We start from the raw sequence: 14,144 nt of genomic DNA, 5'->3' as shown, positions 1-14,144 counted from the left end.
TACAGCAACCACTTGCGCACATTAAACAGATTTTTGCACAGGTTGAATGTGTGGATGCTTTCTCTCTGGTGTTTTTTCCCCTTTTTTTGAATCATAACGTATGCCGGGAAAAGAACATGTACCTGTTGTCTGAGTCCCAACACTGTTTCTGCGTTCTGCCTCTGCGCCTTGGCTTCATCACTCTCTCCTCCCCACACCAGATGAGTCTCCTCTCCATCGCGGTACACACAGGGACTGGGACCACCCCTTCCTGTCACTCCTCTCCCCTGTTGGAGGGAGAGGCTCATGCACTGCCCCTTCATGGTTGCATTCCCACTGTGATTGGACAGAGTGTCGCGGAGGCGGGCCGACTCATCATCCAAACGGCCCAGTTTTTCCCGGAGCAGCTCCGCTTCGCTCTTGCGCCTCTGCAGTTCGTTCTCGCAGACCTCCAGCTCCAGAGATCGCGTCCGCAGGGCCGCCTGGGCCTCCTGGGACCGAACCTGGCTGGCTTGCAACTCGGACCGGGCTTCTCTCAGCTGGGCCTTCAGCACCACAATGTCTCCAGCCTTCTGGCTGAGCTCTGACTGCATCTCCTTCAGCTGCTGCTTCAGGAGGGAGATCTCTCCTGACTTCTGACACACCTGAGGGGACAAGAGGACGCGAGTTAGAGACAGAGAGGAGGAAACGCTGAAAATACAGAACAAACTCAAAACCCAAAACTGGCAGATTAAAAACTGACTTTTTGGATTTGCTTGCTACTTAAAGGTAACCCTCAAATACTTTCAAGCTTATGAGCTTATGAGGTTAATTTAAGCCTACCAACTGTCACCTCTGGCTTAACACCTTTCTTTTGGGGGCATTTTTTATGCTTTTATTAGAGAGAGGTGGAGAAAGACTTGCAGAAGCAGAAGATCCCCTGCCAGACTCAAACAGCTCTCCACTGTCTGACTCACTCACCTCCCACTTTGTCTCCTCCAGACGTGGTCCCAGCTGGGTCTGCTCCCTCTGGATGGTGGCACACCTCCTCTCCAGCGTCTCCCTGTCCTGCAGCAGAGAGGAAAAGTCCTCCTGCAGCTTCTTTTTCTCTTGCTGTAGTTGAAAAACCTGATGACACACAGAGATCGGCGTTTTGTAACAGACGTAAATGTCGATCAAGGGTAAGACAAGCAGCCTCAGAGATAGAACCGTAGGGCTTACATCTAACCCATGAGAACAGCAAAGTCGTAATTTGAACAAGATCTTTCAACTCAGTCTTCATCAGGGCAAATAAAAGGTAAGGTAAGGTAAGGAAGGCTGCTGCTACTAGAAACAATGTCAGGTTGTCTTTCTTCCAAACAGATCAGCCAATTTTTGTGTAACTGTTTTGAAAGGCTTTTAAATATTTAGCGTACCTGTAACTGTAGCACCTGCTGTGCCCTCTGGGCCTTCTGAGAAGCCTGCTTCATCTTTGCTGCACAGCTTTGTCTAAGCTCCTCCATCTCACTTTCACAGCGACGCTGCTTCTCCTCATACACCTTCGAGAGCAGAAGACATGGATGAAAGGTCAGGGGTTAGTGTTTCATCTGCACTAACATCATTATGACATGTTTTGGTCTGTGTGGGGAGAACCTTTATGTCTCACCTGGCAGATGGCAGCTTCATTCTCATCCAGATTTTCCCGGAGCTGCTGCAGCTCCAGGTCTCGTTCCCTCAGCTTCTCCTCCAGCTCCCTCACCACTCCTTCGTAGCCCTCCACGGGTGGCGGTGAGTGGCCACAGGACCCGCTGTCCGACAGGGGCTGCCCGCGCCCACTTAGCGACCCCGAGCCTGTGCTCTTGCTGGATGAGGAACGTCCACTGTCTGAGTTAGAGTGGCCGTGGCTCGCACTACCACCTGAAGTGTTTCGGCCCAGGCCTGTCACAGGCTCCAACTGGCCCCCGGAGCCAGACCCGGAGCTGGAGCCCTCACTGGGGGCCAGGCTGTAGCCGGTGCTGCTGTGAGTCGGGAGGCTGGAGAGGGAGTTCCTCCCTGAATCTGACATGGAGCAGGACTGGCTGCTCCGAGCATTGCGGCCGCTGTAGGAGCTGCGCTTCCCTTCAGAGCTGGAACTGCTCCCTCCGATGTTGGTCGTACCGCCAGCGCTGTTGGGTCCCCCGAGGGGCAGCAGGAGATTGAGGCTGGCCTGGCTCTCTGACAGACTGCTGCCCCCTGGCCGTGGCGACAAGTAATGCACAGAGTGACGGTTCTTGGGAACGACAGGTTTGAAGGCTGTAGGACGGATCAGCACTTTCTCCATGTTCTGAAAGCACAACATTTTTAAAAAATTGCATTAGTGAGTGATAAAAGCTAAGCTGTGCTCATTAGCTACAGCTGAATAAAACTCATTAGAGAGGGGTGAGTGATATGCTGGCAGGTCACCCCTCCAGGCTCTGATTAGTTTAATTTGGTTTAATTGATATTCATGGGCTTCATTAAGCAATTTTCTTAATGATTTTTCTAACATCTAAGATAGAGAGACGGGCAAGTGAAAGAGGAGAGGACGGAAATCTGATTAGAGGACAGAGAAGCAAAGAGGAGGAAGAGACGAGGGGGTGAAAGCTCCACACATGTTCTGTAAGCATTTTTCTTAACGATCTTCCTCAGGGTTCACTAAATACGTCACTGAATGTAAGTGAGCGCTGACATTGATCATGATGTGTCTGCAAGGTGAGCAGCCGTCGAATGATCCATCTGGGCCTGTCAGGCCAGTGATTAAGCTTCCCTCCGGATCGATGGAAATAAATAGCCAATTAGACAGCTGAGGCAATCTGCTGTAAAACATGCCGGCCCATTCTCAGAAGGAGTACAGTGCATGTTCCAGGGAGAGCAGAGAAGGAAGGCCGTGCTGTGATATTTAATGTCACAGTCTGTGATTATGGAAGACATTTTCCGAGAAATATCTTCAGGTCAGAGGTCGACTGCACTTAGGGCTTATATGTGTCGTACTGAAAGGTGCTAAAACACTTCAGGGAAGAGAGTGATTCTACTTATGTTTTAGTTTGCTCAGGAGATGATGTGTTGCGGTTGAAAGCTCCATTAGAAGCTTGTAAGTGGACCGTGAGTAAAAATAATTTTGTCAAGTACAGACAAGAATAAACCTTTAAGCTTGACCCTCAACCAAACACACTTTCAGCATTTCTTCACTGCAGTTTCTCGCTACGGACACTAATGTTGGTCATGTTGATGTGTTGGTCTGGCTCTTGCATTTATCACTGTAAACAAAGAACAATTGACTTTCCTAAATAATGCTGATCATTATTTAGGAAATTTAAACATTAACAAATTCAATCGCTATCAGACATCCTGGAAAGACCTATTGACCCTAACCGATTGACGGCAGTGTTTAGAGTCAGAGGCTCTGATCTCCTGCTAACCAGTTTCCAAATAACACGATAACATTTTTAACCCTTCTAGTGCGCAGATGGATATTATTTAACTGGAGGCAAACACCGGCTCCCATCCACGCATCTAAAAGATTAAATTGTCATTGAGAGGGTGTGAAGACAAATTGTGATGACTAGTTACCCACCTTTTTCTTGAAATGATTGTTGTTATTATCATTATTTCTTTTCCTCCCTATTCACTGATACAGATACATCTGCAATAAGCTAATTATAACAGTCTCAACGATTTATCGGCCTAGTTCTACAATCTCCGACTCCTCACCTTCTCTAACTGTCCAGACACTGGTATGAGTTTGGGAGGAGGCCCTCCAATGTTTCCGTTCAGTGTCCTGTTGTCCCTTTGGTCCTCCGAGTCACTGTAGGGGCTTGTAGCTGCCAGCACCACGTTGTCGTTCCAGTCTCCAACCACAACCTCATCGCTCACATGCCCAAAGTTTCCATTAGTGCCGCCACCTACTGCTCCAGCAACCGTTCCACCGCCTGCTCCGGCAGTGTTCCCAGGCCGTGGCTGCTTCTTGGTGGGCAGTGGAGGAGGCAGAACCTGGGCCTGGGGCTGCGTTTGGTTGCTGATAACCAGTAGCTGTTCCAAGGAGCTCCCACTGCGGAGGGTGTTATCCTGGAGCCGGAAGCAGCTGGTAGCCGGTGTGGAGCGGCGTGACTTGGTGGCGAATTCGCTGGCGGCCCGGCAGTGTCTCTCCTGGTACGTCCGGCCTGATATGAGACTGCTGACAGAACCCATGGCTGTCCCGGAGCTGCAGGGCCCACAGGGGCCAGGGCAGGGGCCTGAGGGGGAGTGGGATGATAATGGTCGGCACTGCTGGACGTCGAGACCTGGATTGGGGTGGTCAGTCACGGTCACAGGTAGTGCCTGAACCAGAGCCATGGCACCCCGACAGCGTCAGACACACCACGCACTCTGATGAGAGAGAGAAAAACAGACGACACTTTTAATTCATACATTCATGCAACAGATGTGACTATTATACTCGCTCTCTGAATAATATGGTTAGTGATTTTACACACAGATCTTTGGTTTGGGTCTGCTGAATAGCGCAGTTGCCTGAGTAGATAGTGGTATTGTGCATTGCTCAGGGGCACCTCTGCAGTGGCCCAGAGGGGACCTTGCACCTTTATAGCTGCCACTCCATACTCCATATTGACTGGTGGTCCATGCTGGGCTAGAACGAGCCAAGTCCTCTATAGAATGAGCTACAGCCGCCTGAGTTGGAGAACTGCTTCCATGCGTACAAGGTTTTTCATTTAAAATTCATAAGCCATAATACCTTCTTCCAAATGCTGCCATGACCAAGTTTATGGCCCTGCTAAAATTTAATACAGTTCTCCCAAATAATTTATTCTGCCATTTCTGACTGATTAATTATGCAAAAATCGACATAGACTGAGGACATAGACAAAAAAAGGCTGGCACTAGGACCCAGCAAAGACTGCTGCACAGCCTTCAACATAAAGAAATGACGGTTAAGACACAAGAAGAAGAATTCTGAGCTGTTACTGATCACCAGCTGGTTTAAAGCTAAAAAATTTAATCAAGTTTACTATTCAATCATGTTCTCCCTGTTATCTGTTTCGCATGTTTCCAGTGAGGGACCAAGCTTCACAGGACAGTGAGAAACAAGAATGTAACTACAGTAGATCTTTATAACAGTGGACAGTATGGCTCATCAAACACAGGTGTCAGTAATCATGCTAATGATGGCTGGAGTCACTGTTAAGACTGAAAACAACGCGCCATCGTTAACATTATACCTGTTCTTTTCCTCTGCTGCAAGTCAAACTGCGTAAGTAGTAGTAACAACTATACAGATGAACATAGAGCATGCTATAAATAATAAGTGATGACAATGTTTTTAAAGCTCAGCCATGATTTTTCTTCTTTCATAATTCAGTGGTGAGTTCAGATTTTTGAACTAGCCTGATGAAGACCTGTAGTTTGGTGATGAAATGAATGGGAGCTGTGGCTCCAGTGTGCATTAGTAAATGTTGCATGCTAAGACACTAAACTAAAAAGGGTGAAAATACCTGCTAACATATTAGCATGCAGACATTAACATTTAGCTCAAAGGATCACTGTGCCTAAGTACATCTACTCAAGGACAGTACTTCTATTTTGAGTATTTCCATTTTCTACTTATACTTCTACTCCACTTTATTTTAGAGGCCAGTGTTGTACTTTTTACTCACTACATTTACTTGATAACTTGATAACTTCAGTTACTATGAAGATAACAAAGTAGTGTATTTTTATGAAAGCAATTTATTTTACTGGCAACTGACTGATTCTGGAAATCTGGAGATTTCTGAAATCAGAAAAATGTTGAATACATGTAAAAATGTGTATGACTTATTTACTTTTAATACTTAAGTACATTTGATATCAATAATTGAAGATACATTTTTACCAAAGTAATATTTTAATACTATATTATACATGACAGCATCTTACTGACAAAAATACTACTAATAACAGTAATATTTCTCTGTGCCTTGTATGATGATTTATTACATACGATTTATTGAAACTTATATTCATTTTTTATTTTGTTTTCTAGTGCAGGTTCAGCAGAAAACAAGGCACACCGCAGACATTTTGATTGGTCATAGCAAGAAAAGCACAGATGTTACCAATAACATCATCGATCTCAGTAACACACAACAGTGTGACTGGATGCAGAATACTGAAACTGAAGCAACTAAATGAGTTCAGCCATCATTACCTTTATTATTTACACCTGTACTCTTCCTACTGTAGATGTATTAGACTTGAGACAAACATTAAACATTAATGCAGGATGCTGACAGCTGTTAAGGTGATTTGTGGTTAGCTTCTCATTCAAGTGTTACAAATACATGAACGTGAATGAGACTCATTATGTGGTAAACAGCTACACTGTCAGCTGTGAATTACAGGGCTAATCATGTTATCATTATCCTTAAATTGTTTATAATAAAATCAATAAACACATAATCTTCAGTATTTGCATCGTTAAAATGTGACAGATTTACTTAACATACAAACTTATTACAATTAAAACAATCATAAAGCCAAATTATCTATTGATTTTAGGCCTGCTGCCATTTACATCTGTTTATTTGAAACATTTCTCCCAGAAGGGCACATCCCCAGAGCCACCCACCCCTCCAGTGAAGGCTCATCGCTTATTATATACACTTCATATCTATGGTGACGCCGCTGCTAATTGTGAGTGTCACTAACGAGGCAGGAAGAGGAAAAAGAGGATGGATTTAGTAAAAAGACTGAGGATGGAACAGACAGGATGAGTCACGGTCATCACCATCTGCAGCTGCTCTGTGATTTTCCTGAATGTCCCTGACTGAACCTGGTGAGCACTCATCTTGTGTGTTACTTCTAAAGGGGTTTGAAAACGACTCACTTCACTGTTTTATGATCACGATGCTCACATGCCTATCAAAAACTCTTTGAAGAAATAACGAATAATAGCCTCACTTGGCCACTGCACTATTTTTAGGATGAGAAACATGGATACATATTATTAACACAATAGGAGGCAGCAGATTAAGTCCTCCATTTGGAGATAGTATTATCAGTGTTAGTTGCCTGCGGGGATCGAGAGGGGACACATATCCTCAGCCTGTCGTGCCAAGCCCAAATCCGTCTGGCCAAGTGGAATAATCCATGCCAGCTATGGCTGCACACAGTCTGCCAGGACTAACACAATCATACAGACTGACACTCAGTGATGTGCACGTACACACACAAAAAGATTAGATGCATCAACAGCACATCATTCAAGTAAGCACTGAATACAGAAAGAGTCTGATGATCTAAAGTTGTGTAAATATTCCCAACAAGACACTGGAGTGACAGACAGAGGGGAAGATGAACAAGAGGAGCAATATTTAACCAAACGCTTGGATCAGATTGCAGTTTAGTATCAGATTCCTCTGAAATATATGTGCTGCAAACTCTTTTAGATTCACAAACAAACAAAACACATGAAAGAACAGCACAACATTGCAAACACCAGCTTCTCTTCTGGTAGCTGAGGGGCCTCAGTGTGTTTAGTATGCTCCAAATGAAGTGGTTATTGGACCATTTGAAACACCCCCTGGAGTACTGTTGAATCAAACTGGTTTGTACAAAGTGTCATCCGACCCAAAGTGGCAAAAGTGTTTAAACCTTCAAACCTCAAAGTCAAATAGCCTCACTAAAGGGAGATAAACTGTACAAATAACTTTCTGTCTGTCCTTAAAGGCATCATGGTGTTGAAGATCAAATCTTGCCTTATTTTCTAACCTCTGCACACTAGGCTACTTACAGCCTATAGTGTGCATGGTTACTCGTTGCTGTTTGGGAAAGATAAAAAAGTTGTTGGACTAAAGGCATCAGTATGTTTAAAATGACAAGATACTTACAGATACTTGGTTTTGTCAGAAGTTGCTGGTGTAAGGGTTTTCAGATGCTTTTCAACGATCCAAGGAGCACTTTGTTTGAATCATACTGATGCTTTTAGTTCAGCAATTCTTGTAGTTCTACCAAACACCCATTGCGTGCAGTACTGTGACTGGCCAGGTGTGCAGAGGTGACAACGTATGCAAGATTTGAACTTCAATGCAAAACATCTCTATTAATGCCTTTCAGGTGTTACTGTTTAAAAGTCCCTATTATCCCCCCGTGCCACTGCAGCCAGGGATAAAAACTTTTGCCTTTTTGCCATCGGTGAGCGTCTGTGGCTGTAGTTGGCATTAGTCAACCCTTGTCTGCGGCTTTTTGGCCGATTGAGCATGTAGAATCTGTGACGGAGCCCGTCGGGGAGAGAAATCACTCTGATTGGCTGAGCGAACCCGTACACAAAGAAAAGCCCCTTGAGCCTGTCGCTGTAACATCCATGGTTCCTTATTTTTCATCCCTGCCTTTTCACCAGTCCAATTTGCAACGTTTATCAGACATATTCTTGATCAGAAGAACCTGTATTATTGATATATGTTTGTATATCAGCAGAGAGGCATTTCCTTTTCATGTAGGCGCAGAACGTACGAGCTTGTTGGCAGTCGACTGTAGCCTTTGCAGTGTGTTCAAGTGCAGCTTTTTGGCTGATGTGGGGCAACGCAACAGTCAGCCTTCTTTGCTGCTAGTTGCACTTGGTTTAATGACATGCATCCAGAACCTTAAAGATGTATGCATTGGATGTGAAAATTTAGAGTGTGGAGGGTTTAGGAGCCCAGGGTGGCAGCAAGAATGTAAAACTTTTACTGTCAATCAGAAGTTACTGCAAAAAAAGGAGAATTGTGATGATAATTGTGATCTTAGGTTTTAACATCCAGCACTACATGGGAATCGAGGACAGAAAACATCTAGGGCTGGTTAATTAATCGTTAATGATCAGTCAGCAGGGTGGTTCAATTCTTGCCAGTTGACTCCATGTTGACTAAACTGTGAGCAGCTCTGTGAGAGCGTGACAGGGAGTGAGGGGGAGTCAAAGAGAGGAGACCGACTTCCTGAGTGCGCATGAGTCAAGGAGATAAAGATATGTGTGGTATGTGATCACTGCCCATGCCAAAATAATCACGCCTCACAACCTCCTTTCACCTTTTATCAAGCCGGTCCCACCTCTTCTCCACTCCCAGCCCCGACAAGGACCTCTCAGGCAGGGATAATAGAATTAACAACCCTCTGAGAACGTCAACCATGACCCCTCCTCCCCCCTCCACCCGGCCCTAACCCTGTGACCCCCTGATGAGTGGAGGGGAGCTGGTCTGATTCCTTCCTCCCACCCCTGTGACCTCCAAGGGTCTGGTTTTGTTCTGGCTACTCGGGCAACAAATCCCAAAAGCTAATTTCCCCCTCTGATGTTGCTCACTGGTTGTTTCTTAAAGTTATTGAAGCCCTCCTCTCCGCCCCTTCGTGGCTGCACTCCTTTGACAAAGTGAAAATACTTTTTACCATCCCTCCATCTTCCCTCGCCGCTTCCTCCACCTTCCTCATTACATGCATCCTCCTCTGCTGTCAGCAGCACAGAGAAAAGCCAGTCATCGTCACTAAAAATAGAAAACATCTCAAGTGCCTCAAATCATTCTGATAGTCTTTCATGAGGCGTTTCTCACTGCGAGGCATTTGATTCGACGTTCAAAAATAAACTCCAATAGTGTTGCAGCTAGCTATTATGGGGTCAACCTGAGGCTATTTTACCTCGCATCCTGATGCTCAAAAACGATTAAATACTGCTGAATGGCTTCTGACAGGAACTGTAAATACACCAAGTGATTGTGGGAGTTTACCCTCCGCATGCTACCAACTGGCCCGGGATGAGTAAGAGCAGGACTGACAGAAGAAAGAGATTCCCAGGTAGCTCTCTAACAAGATCCAGAAGTGGGGTCTGTGACGGGGAAATAATCCCGTTATGATAAGTCTGTTAATAACGCCAGTATTACCCCGGAGAGGAAGCCCATTATTCCGCAGCAGCAGATCACCCTTTGCAATCACACGCAACCTCCGAGCTGTTCCGGAGACTCTGCTGGGCTCAGGACGGAGTTAAAATAGTGAGAATAAGTTCAGAAGAGAAAGAAGTGGGTTCAGGGGCGAGAACACAAAAGCAGGCAGGGTGGGGGTGATGGTGGGGGGTTTAGGGGGAATTCCAATACCAGGTAGTCCAAAGAGAGGCTCGAAAGAGGCCGCCTGAGCTCCTGGGAACACTGGGCATCTTTAATCCTGTTTGGTCATTATTTGGCCAGCAGACAGACACCGAGGTCTGAGTACCTTAAGATCTCCAAGCAGGAAAATCTAAAGTGAAGGCAGACATCATTTCCCATCTAAACCATCTCCTCTACTGCTGAGCACCAGACACATTACTTGTGTCAGTTTTCTTTTCTCTATTTTATCATCCTCCTTCCCCACGTCTGCTTCTTTTAGATGCCTTAAGGATAAAAGTAGTGAGAAAAGTGGGAGCTGAAATCGAAACTGTGGCCCTTTGGCTAAGGCTGTATGTATTTCCAGGAGTTTCAGCTGATGTGAACAAACTAAGCTGAAGTGACCTCAGTCCTGTAAAACCAGAGAGGTTATGGCTCCATGTAACAGCCAGATGAGACACCTTAAAATACCCAAAGGTGCTCATTTTACAATATATAATGAAGAAAAACAGCAAATCCTAAAATTGGAGAAGCTGGAACCAAACAAATGTTTGGAATTCTAACTCAATATTACTAAATTAAAACTTTAAATCTCCTGTAAATCCGTCTGACTTTAACCTGCATTCAGTTATTTTTTGGGATACAACACTGACATGTTATCACCTTCTAAAGTTAATATGACAAACATTTTAGCTTTACAGTTGCTTATTTACACATCCAGCAGACAAGGAGCAACATTAGCTTTCATTTGGCATCATGTATATGGAGGCTGCCCAACACATGTAAGTCCAATATTAACTCTCTTTTAGCTCCGTTTTTGGTCTCCACGAACTCCTTAAGTTCCTTCCGTCCATGTGCAGTTCATCTTTTTATGTAATTATGCAGAATTTTTCAAAAGTTAATACCTTTTGTGGCATTTCTGTTTCAGGTAATTGAAAATTGCAACTCAGCACTCTCTGAGAAAATGGAAAAGCCTACAAGTCCACGGTGGCGATGGCTGCCATCCAGGAATACTGATCTGAACACTTCGAACACCTGCCCTATTCACCTGGTTTGACACCCTCAGACTACTTGCTCTTCCCCAAGATGAAGAAGGAGCTCACTGGTTGTCCAAGATTTTGACTTCTGCAAAGAAGGAAATGTGGGAGGGGACTCAGGGCCCCAGGGTGTGATGTCTGTCAAATGTGATTAAACATTTTTATTGGTCGCACCAGTATGCCAAGAAATGGTTTATTTTATAATTCTATAAATGGTTTATTCTATAAACAAAAGAGATTATCACCATTTCTTGTTGCGTTTGATTTAAAAGAAGTAAAACATGTATGTCCACCTTTTTTCCTGTTTACATTCATTTACATAATGTTTAAATAAATTAAGTTAAACTATATTATTGGGTGCACCTAAATTATGTGCTAGTGCACCTTAAGTTAGGTACACCAATGCAACCAGTGTGAATAATTAGTCTGGAGCCCTGGGACTATGTTGCAAAATAAATGTGCTAGGTTTTCTGGAATTCTTCTACCTTCGGCAATAAACTTATCAATCACCTCACGATATTCTCCTTAAAGTTCACCAGCTAATCGCTAGCTTTGTCTGTTGCCTGCCGCTGGTGAAAACGACAACAGTAGTGAGAGCAAACCAAAACATTGAGCTGAAAGATACTAAAACATTAAGTAACAAAGAATAATGATAATATTGGTAAAGGTGACATCTTCCTGACAAAGCGCCATTTTTGACCACTTTCATCCCTTTTCCTGTACCTGACTATTTTCACCCACATCCCTTTCCTTTCCTCGCTTCCTTGCTTCCTGTGCTGTATTATTGCTCCTCTGCCCTCCCGTCACCCTTCCCTTTTCCATCCCCCCTTTCTTTCCTACGACTCCCTGCTCGCTGGTCTGTGCGGCTAGATTTTCATGTGCCCCTTCTTTAACAGCAACACCACAGCGTGACTAACCGAGGGGAAAGCCAGTGTGAAGACGAGAGCAACAGGTGGAAAGTATAAAATTGTCAGATCAGTGCAGGCACTGTATGGGCGAGGGTATAAGCATGTGAGCGATAATGGGAAGCATTCATAAAAAATGCCTTCATGCAACGTTTCATTAATGGGTGGCCACCGCCCAGCAGACTTTCACTGATCATAAAAACAGTATCAGTGGTACCCAAACAGTTTTCCAACTTGAGTTGAGAGCTTGTTCAGACCAGCAGAAATATTCCACTTTGCTACACGGAGCCTGGGTGGCCTTGATTAATCCGGAGACAAGTGATCCCAGTGGATGGAGATTGTGAGAAAGACAGTCAGACAGAGAGAGAGAGAGAAAATCAACAGGCTAGGTGAGTCACAATAATCCTGGTCGGCTGCTAACAAAAGAAAATCCACAAGTACAGGCAAGGCAGCAGCACACTGACACACACAATACCTCAGCAAGGCAATCAGTCCACACCTAATCCACTCCCCCATTTATTTGTCACGCATCTACTCACTGAAACTCCACAATAAAACTTCAAACAGGCAAGAAAATGGTATTGGAGTGAAGTCAGCCTACTCCACTGTAAAATGAGAGGAGCCTTTTAATGTTTTGCCAGAAGACCTGAGGTTATAATATGCCTCCATTCCTACACAATGACTGTCTGTCTGAGTGGCTGCTCACTGTCACCTTCCCCCACATGGCTCGGCTTTTAAGTCTCAGTGTGATTGCTGAATGCATGCAAACCTACTCAGTCCTCATTAACCCATCGCCTCGGTGCCAAGTCTCTTTTCACTCAAACCAGAGAGAGAGATATTGTCCTCTTTGGCAAAGTAACATGGTTGACATTGTAGCTGAACAAAAGTTGTGAGTTCTTGCGTGCAGGCTGCTGCAGAGCTCTGACTTTATTAAAGCAGGTTTTCAGTGGTGACACAAAAGGAGAAATAAGGTTTCTAAAAAGTGTCCGTGCAGGAGTAATTGGCAACAGGTCCCTTCACAGTCCAGTTTTTTTCCCCCTTCTTCTCTTTTACAACCAACTTGTTGCTGTTGCAGACTTTAGCTTCTCCCTCTGTTTGGAAGTAATGGCAGCTGAGGCCCACATTTTTGCATGAGATAGAGAGTCAGGAGGAGTGGGAAAAGGAAGGAGGGAAGAATGAGGGAGTGAATAGGTGAATGAGAGAGTGAGTTTTGTGTATGTCAGACACTCTGACAGCAGACAGGTTGGCTCTTTAGCATCTCAAAGCATCTGGCCTCGATTCAGACGTGAGAGGCTGCTGGAGAGCGGGGTGACCGAAGCTGCGATTTTCTTTTTCTCTCTTTCTCTGTCACACACACATGTAACTGCAGAGAAAAACTCCCCGTGGGGGTTGACAGAGAGAGCAGCCAGCAATCTATTGAAATTGGATGACATGAGAGTAGTGACACAGCCCTGTGAAAACACCATGGGCATTTGGGGACACAAGCTGTCAATCACTTGCTTATTTATGGGTCCAGTGTGTTACTTTTACAATGTGCAGCTTTATTCATCAGTTGTCCTATCAGTTCATCCACAGAGAGAAACTAAAATTGCACGCACATTTTGCGAGGCTGAAATGCCTACCATTAGACATTTGTAAGCATGAAACTACTGGATATTTTTAAGGAGACCTCAGGACAATTTTCCGCCATGTGTGTGGCTACAAAAACTGGTTATTTCTGACAGGAAGTGGAGACTTCTCCAGCCAAAACAAGATCTTTTCCTAAGCTTGAACAAGTGTTTTTTGTGTCTAAACTAACCAGATCATAATCACAGCGCTGTCACAAGATATAACTGAATTGAATTCTTACATAGTACCTTTAAATGTTGCAGGTACGGCTGAAAATGACAACAGAAAATAAACAAGTTTGCCAGTTCTCAGTTCTCCCCAGTCCAAATCAACCTGCAGTTGTCTACCAGGACCTGACTGCTGTTGTTTGCATGACGTCGTGGTGATTCGGTATATTCCTTTAAAAAGTTAAATCAGGAACTATCTCATCAAATAATAAATATTAGGTAAATAAATTGTTATTAATCTGACCAAAAAGCATTGGGTTTGTAAAGTGGCCCTAAACAGCACTATAGTATAGCTGCATAGTGTTGTACAGTCAGCGTGCATAGGAGGAAACCGAG

General features: G+C 44.4%; 1 protein-coding gene across 1 annotated transcript in view; it reads right to left on the bottom strand.

The window, feature by feature from the left end:
* lzts2a (leucine zipper, putative tumor suppressor 2a) overlaps positions 1-14,144 on the bottom strand; it is a 50,364-nt gene that overhangs the window by 3,914 nt on the left and 32,306 nt on the right. The window contains exons 3-7 of the mRNA XM_073482521.1: positions 3,667-4,320; positions 1,604-2,260; positions 1,374-1,496; positions 940-1,086; positions 123-623 (exon numbers count right to left, since the gene is read on the bottom strand). Of these exons, the coding sequence (XP_073338622.1) occupies positions 123-623; positions 940-1,086; positions 1,374-1,496; positions 1,604-2,260; positions 3,667-4,287 (2,049 nt within the window). The 5' untranslated portion in view covers positions 4,288-4,320. The remainder of the gene's footprint in view (positions 1-122; positions 624-939; positions 1,087-1,373; positions 1,497-1,603; positions 2,261-3,666; positions 4,321-14,144) is intronic.

The sequence above is a fragment of the Pagrus major genome, chromosome 15 (genome assembly GCF_040436345.1).
Source record: "Pagrus major chromosome 15, Pma_NU_1.0".
NCBI classification, from domain to species: domain Eukaryota; kingdom Metazoa; phylum Chordata; class Actinopteri; order Spariformes; family Sparidae; genus Pagrus; species Pagrus major.
This window is presented reverse-complemented; position numbering and strand designations above follow the sequence as displayed.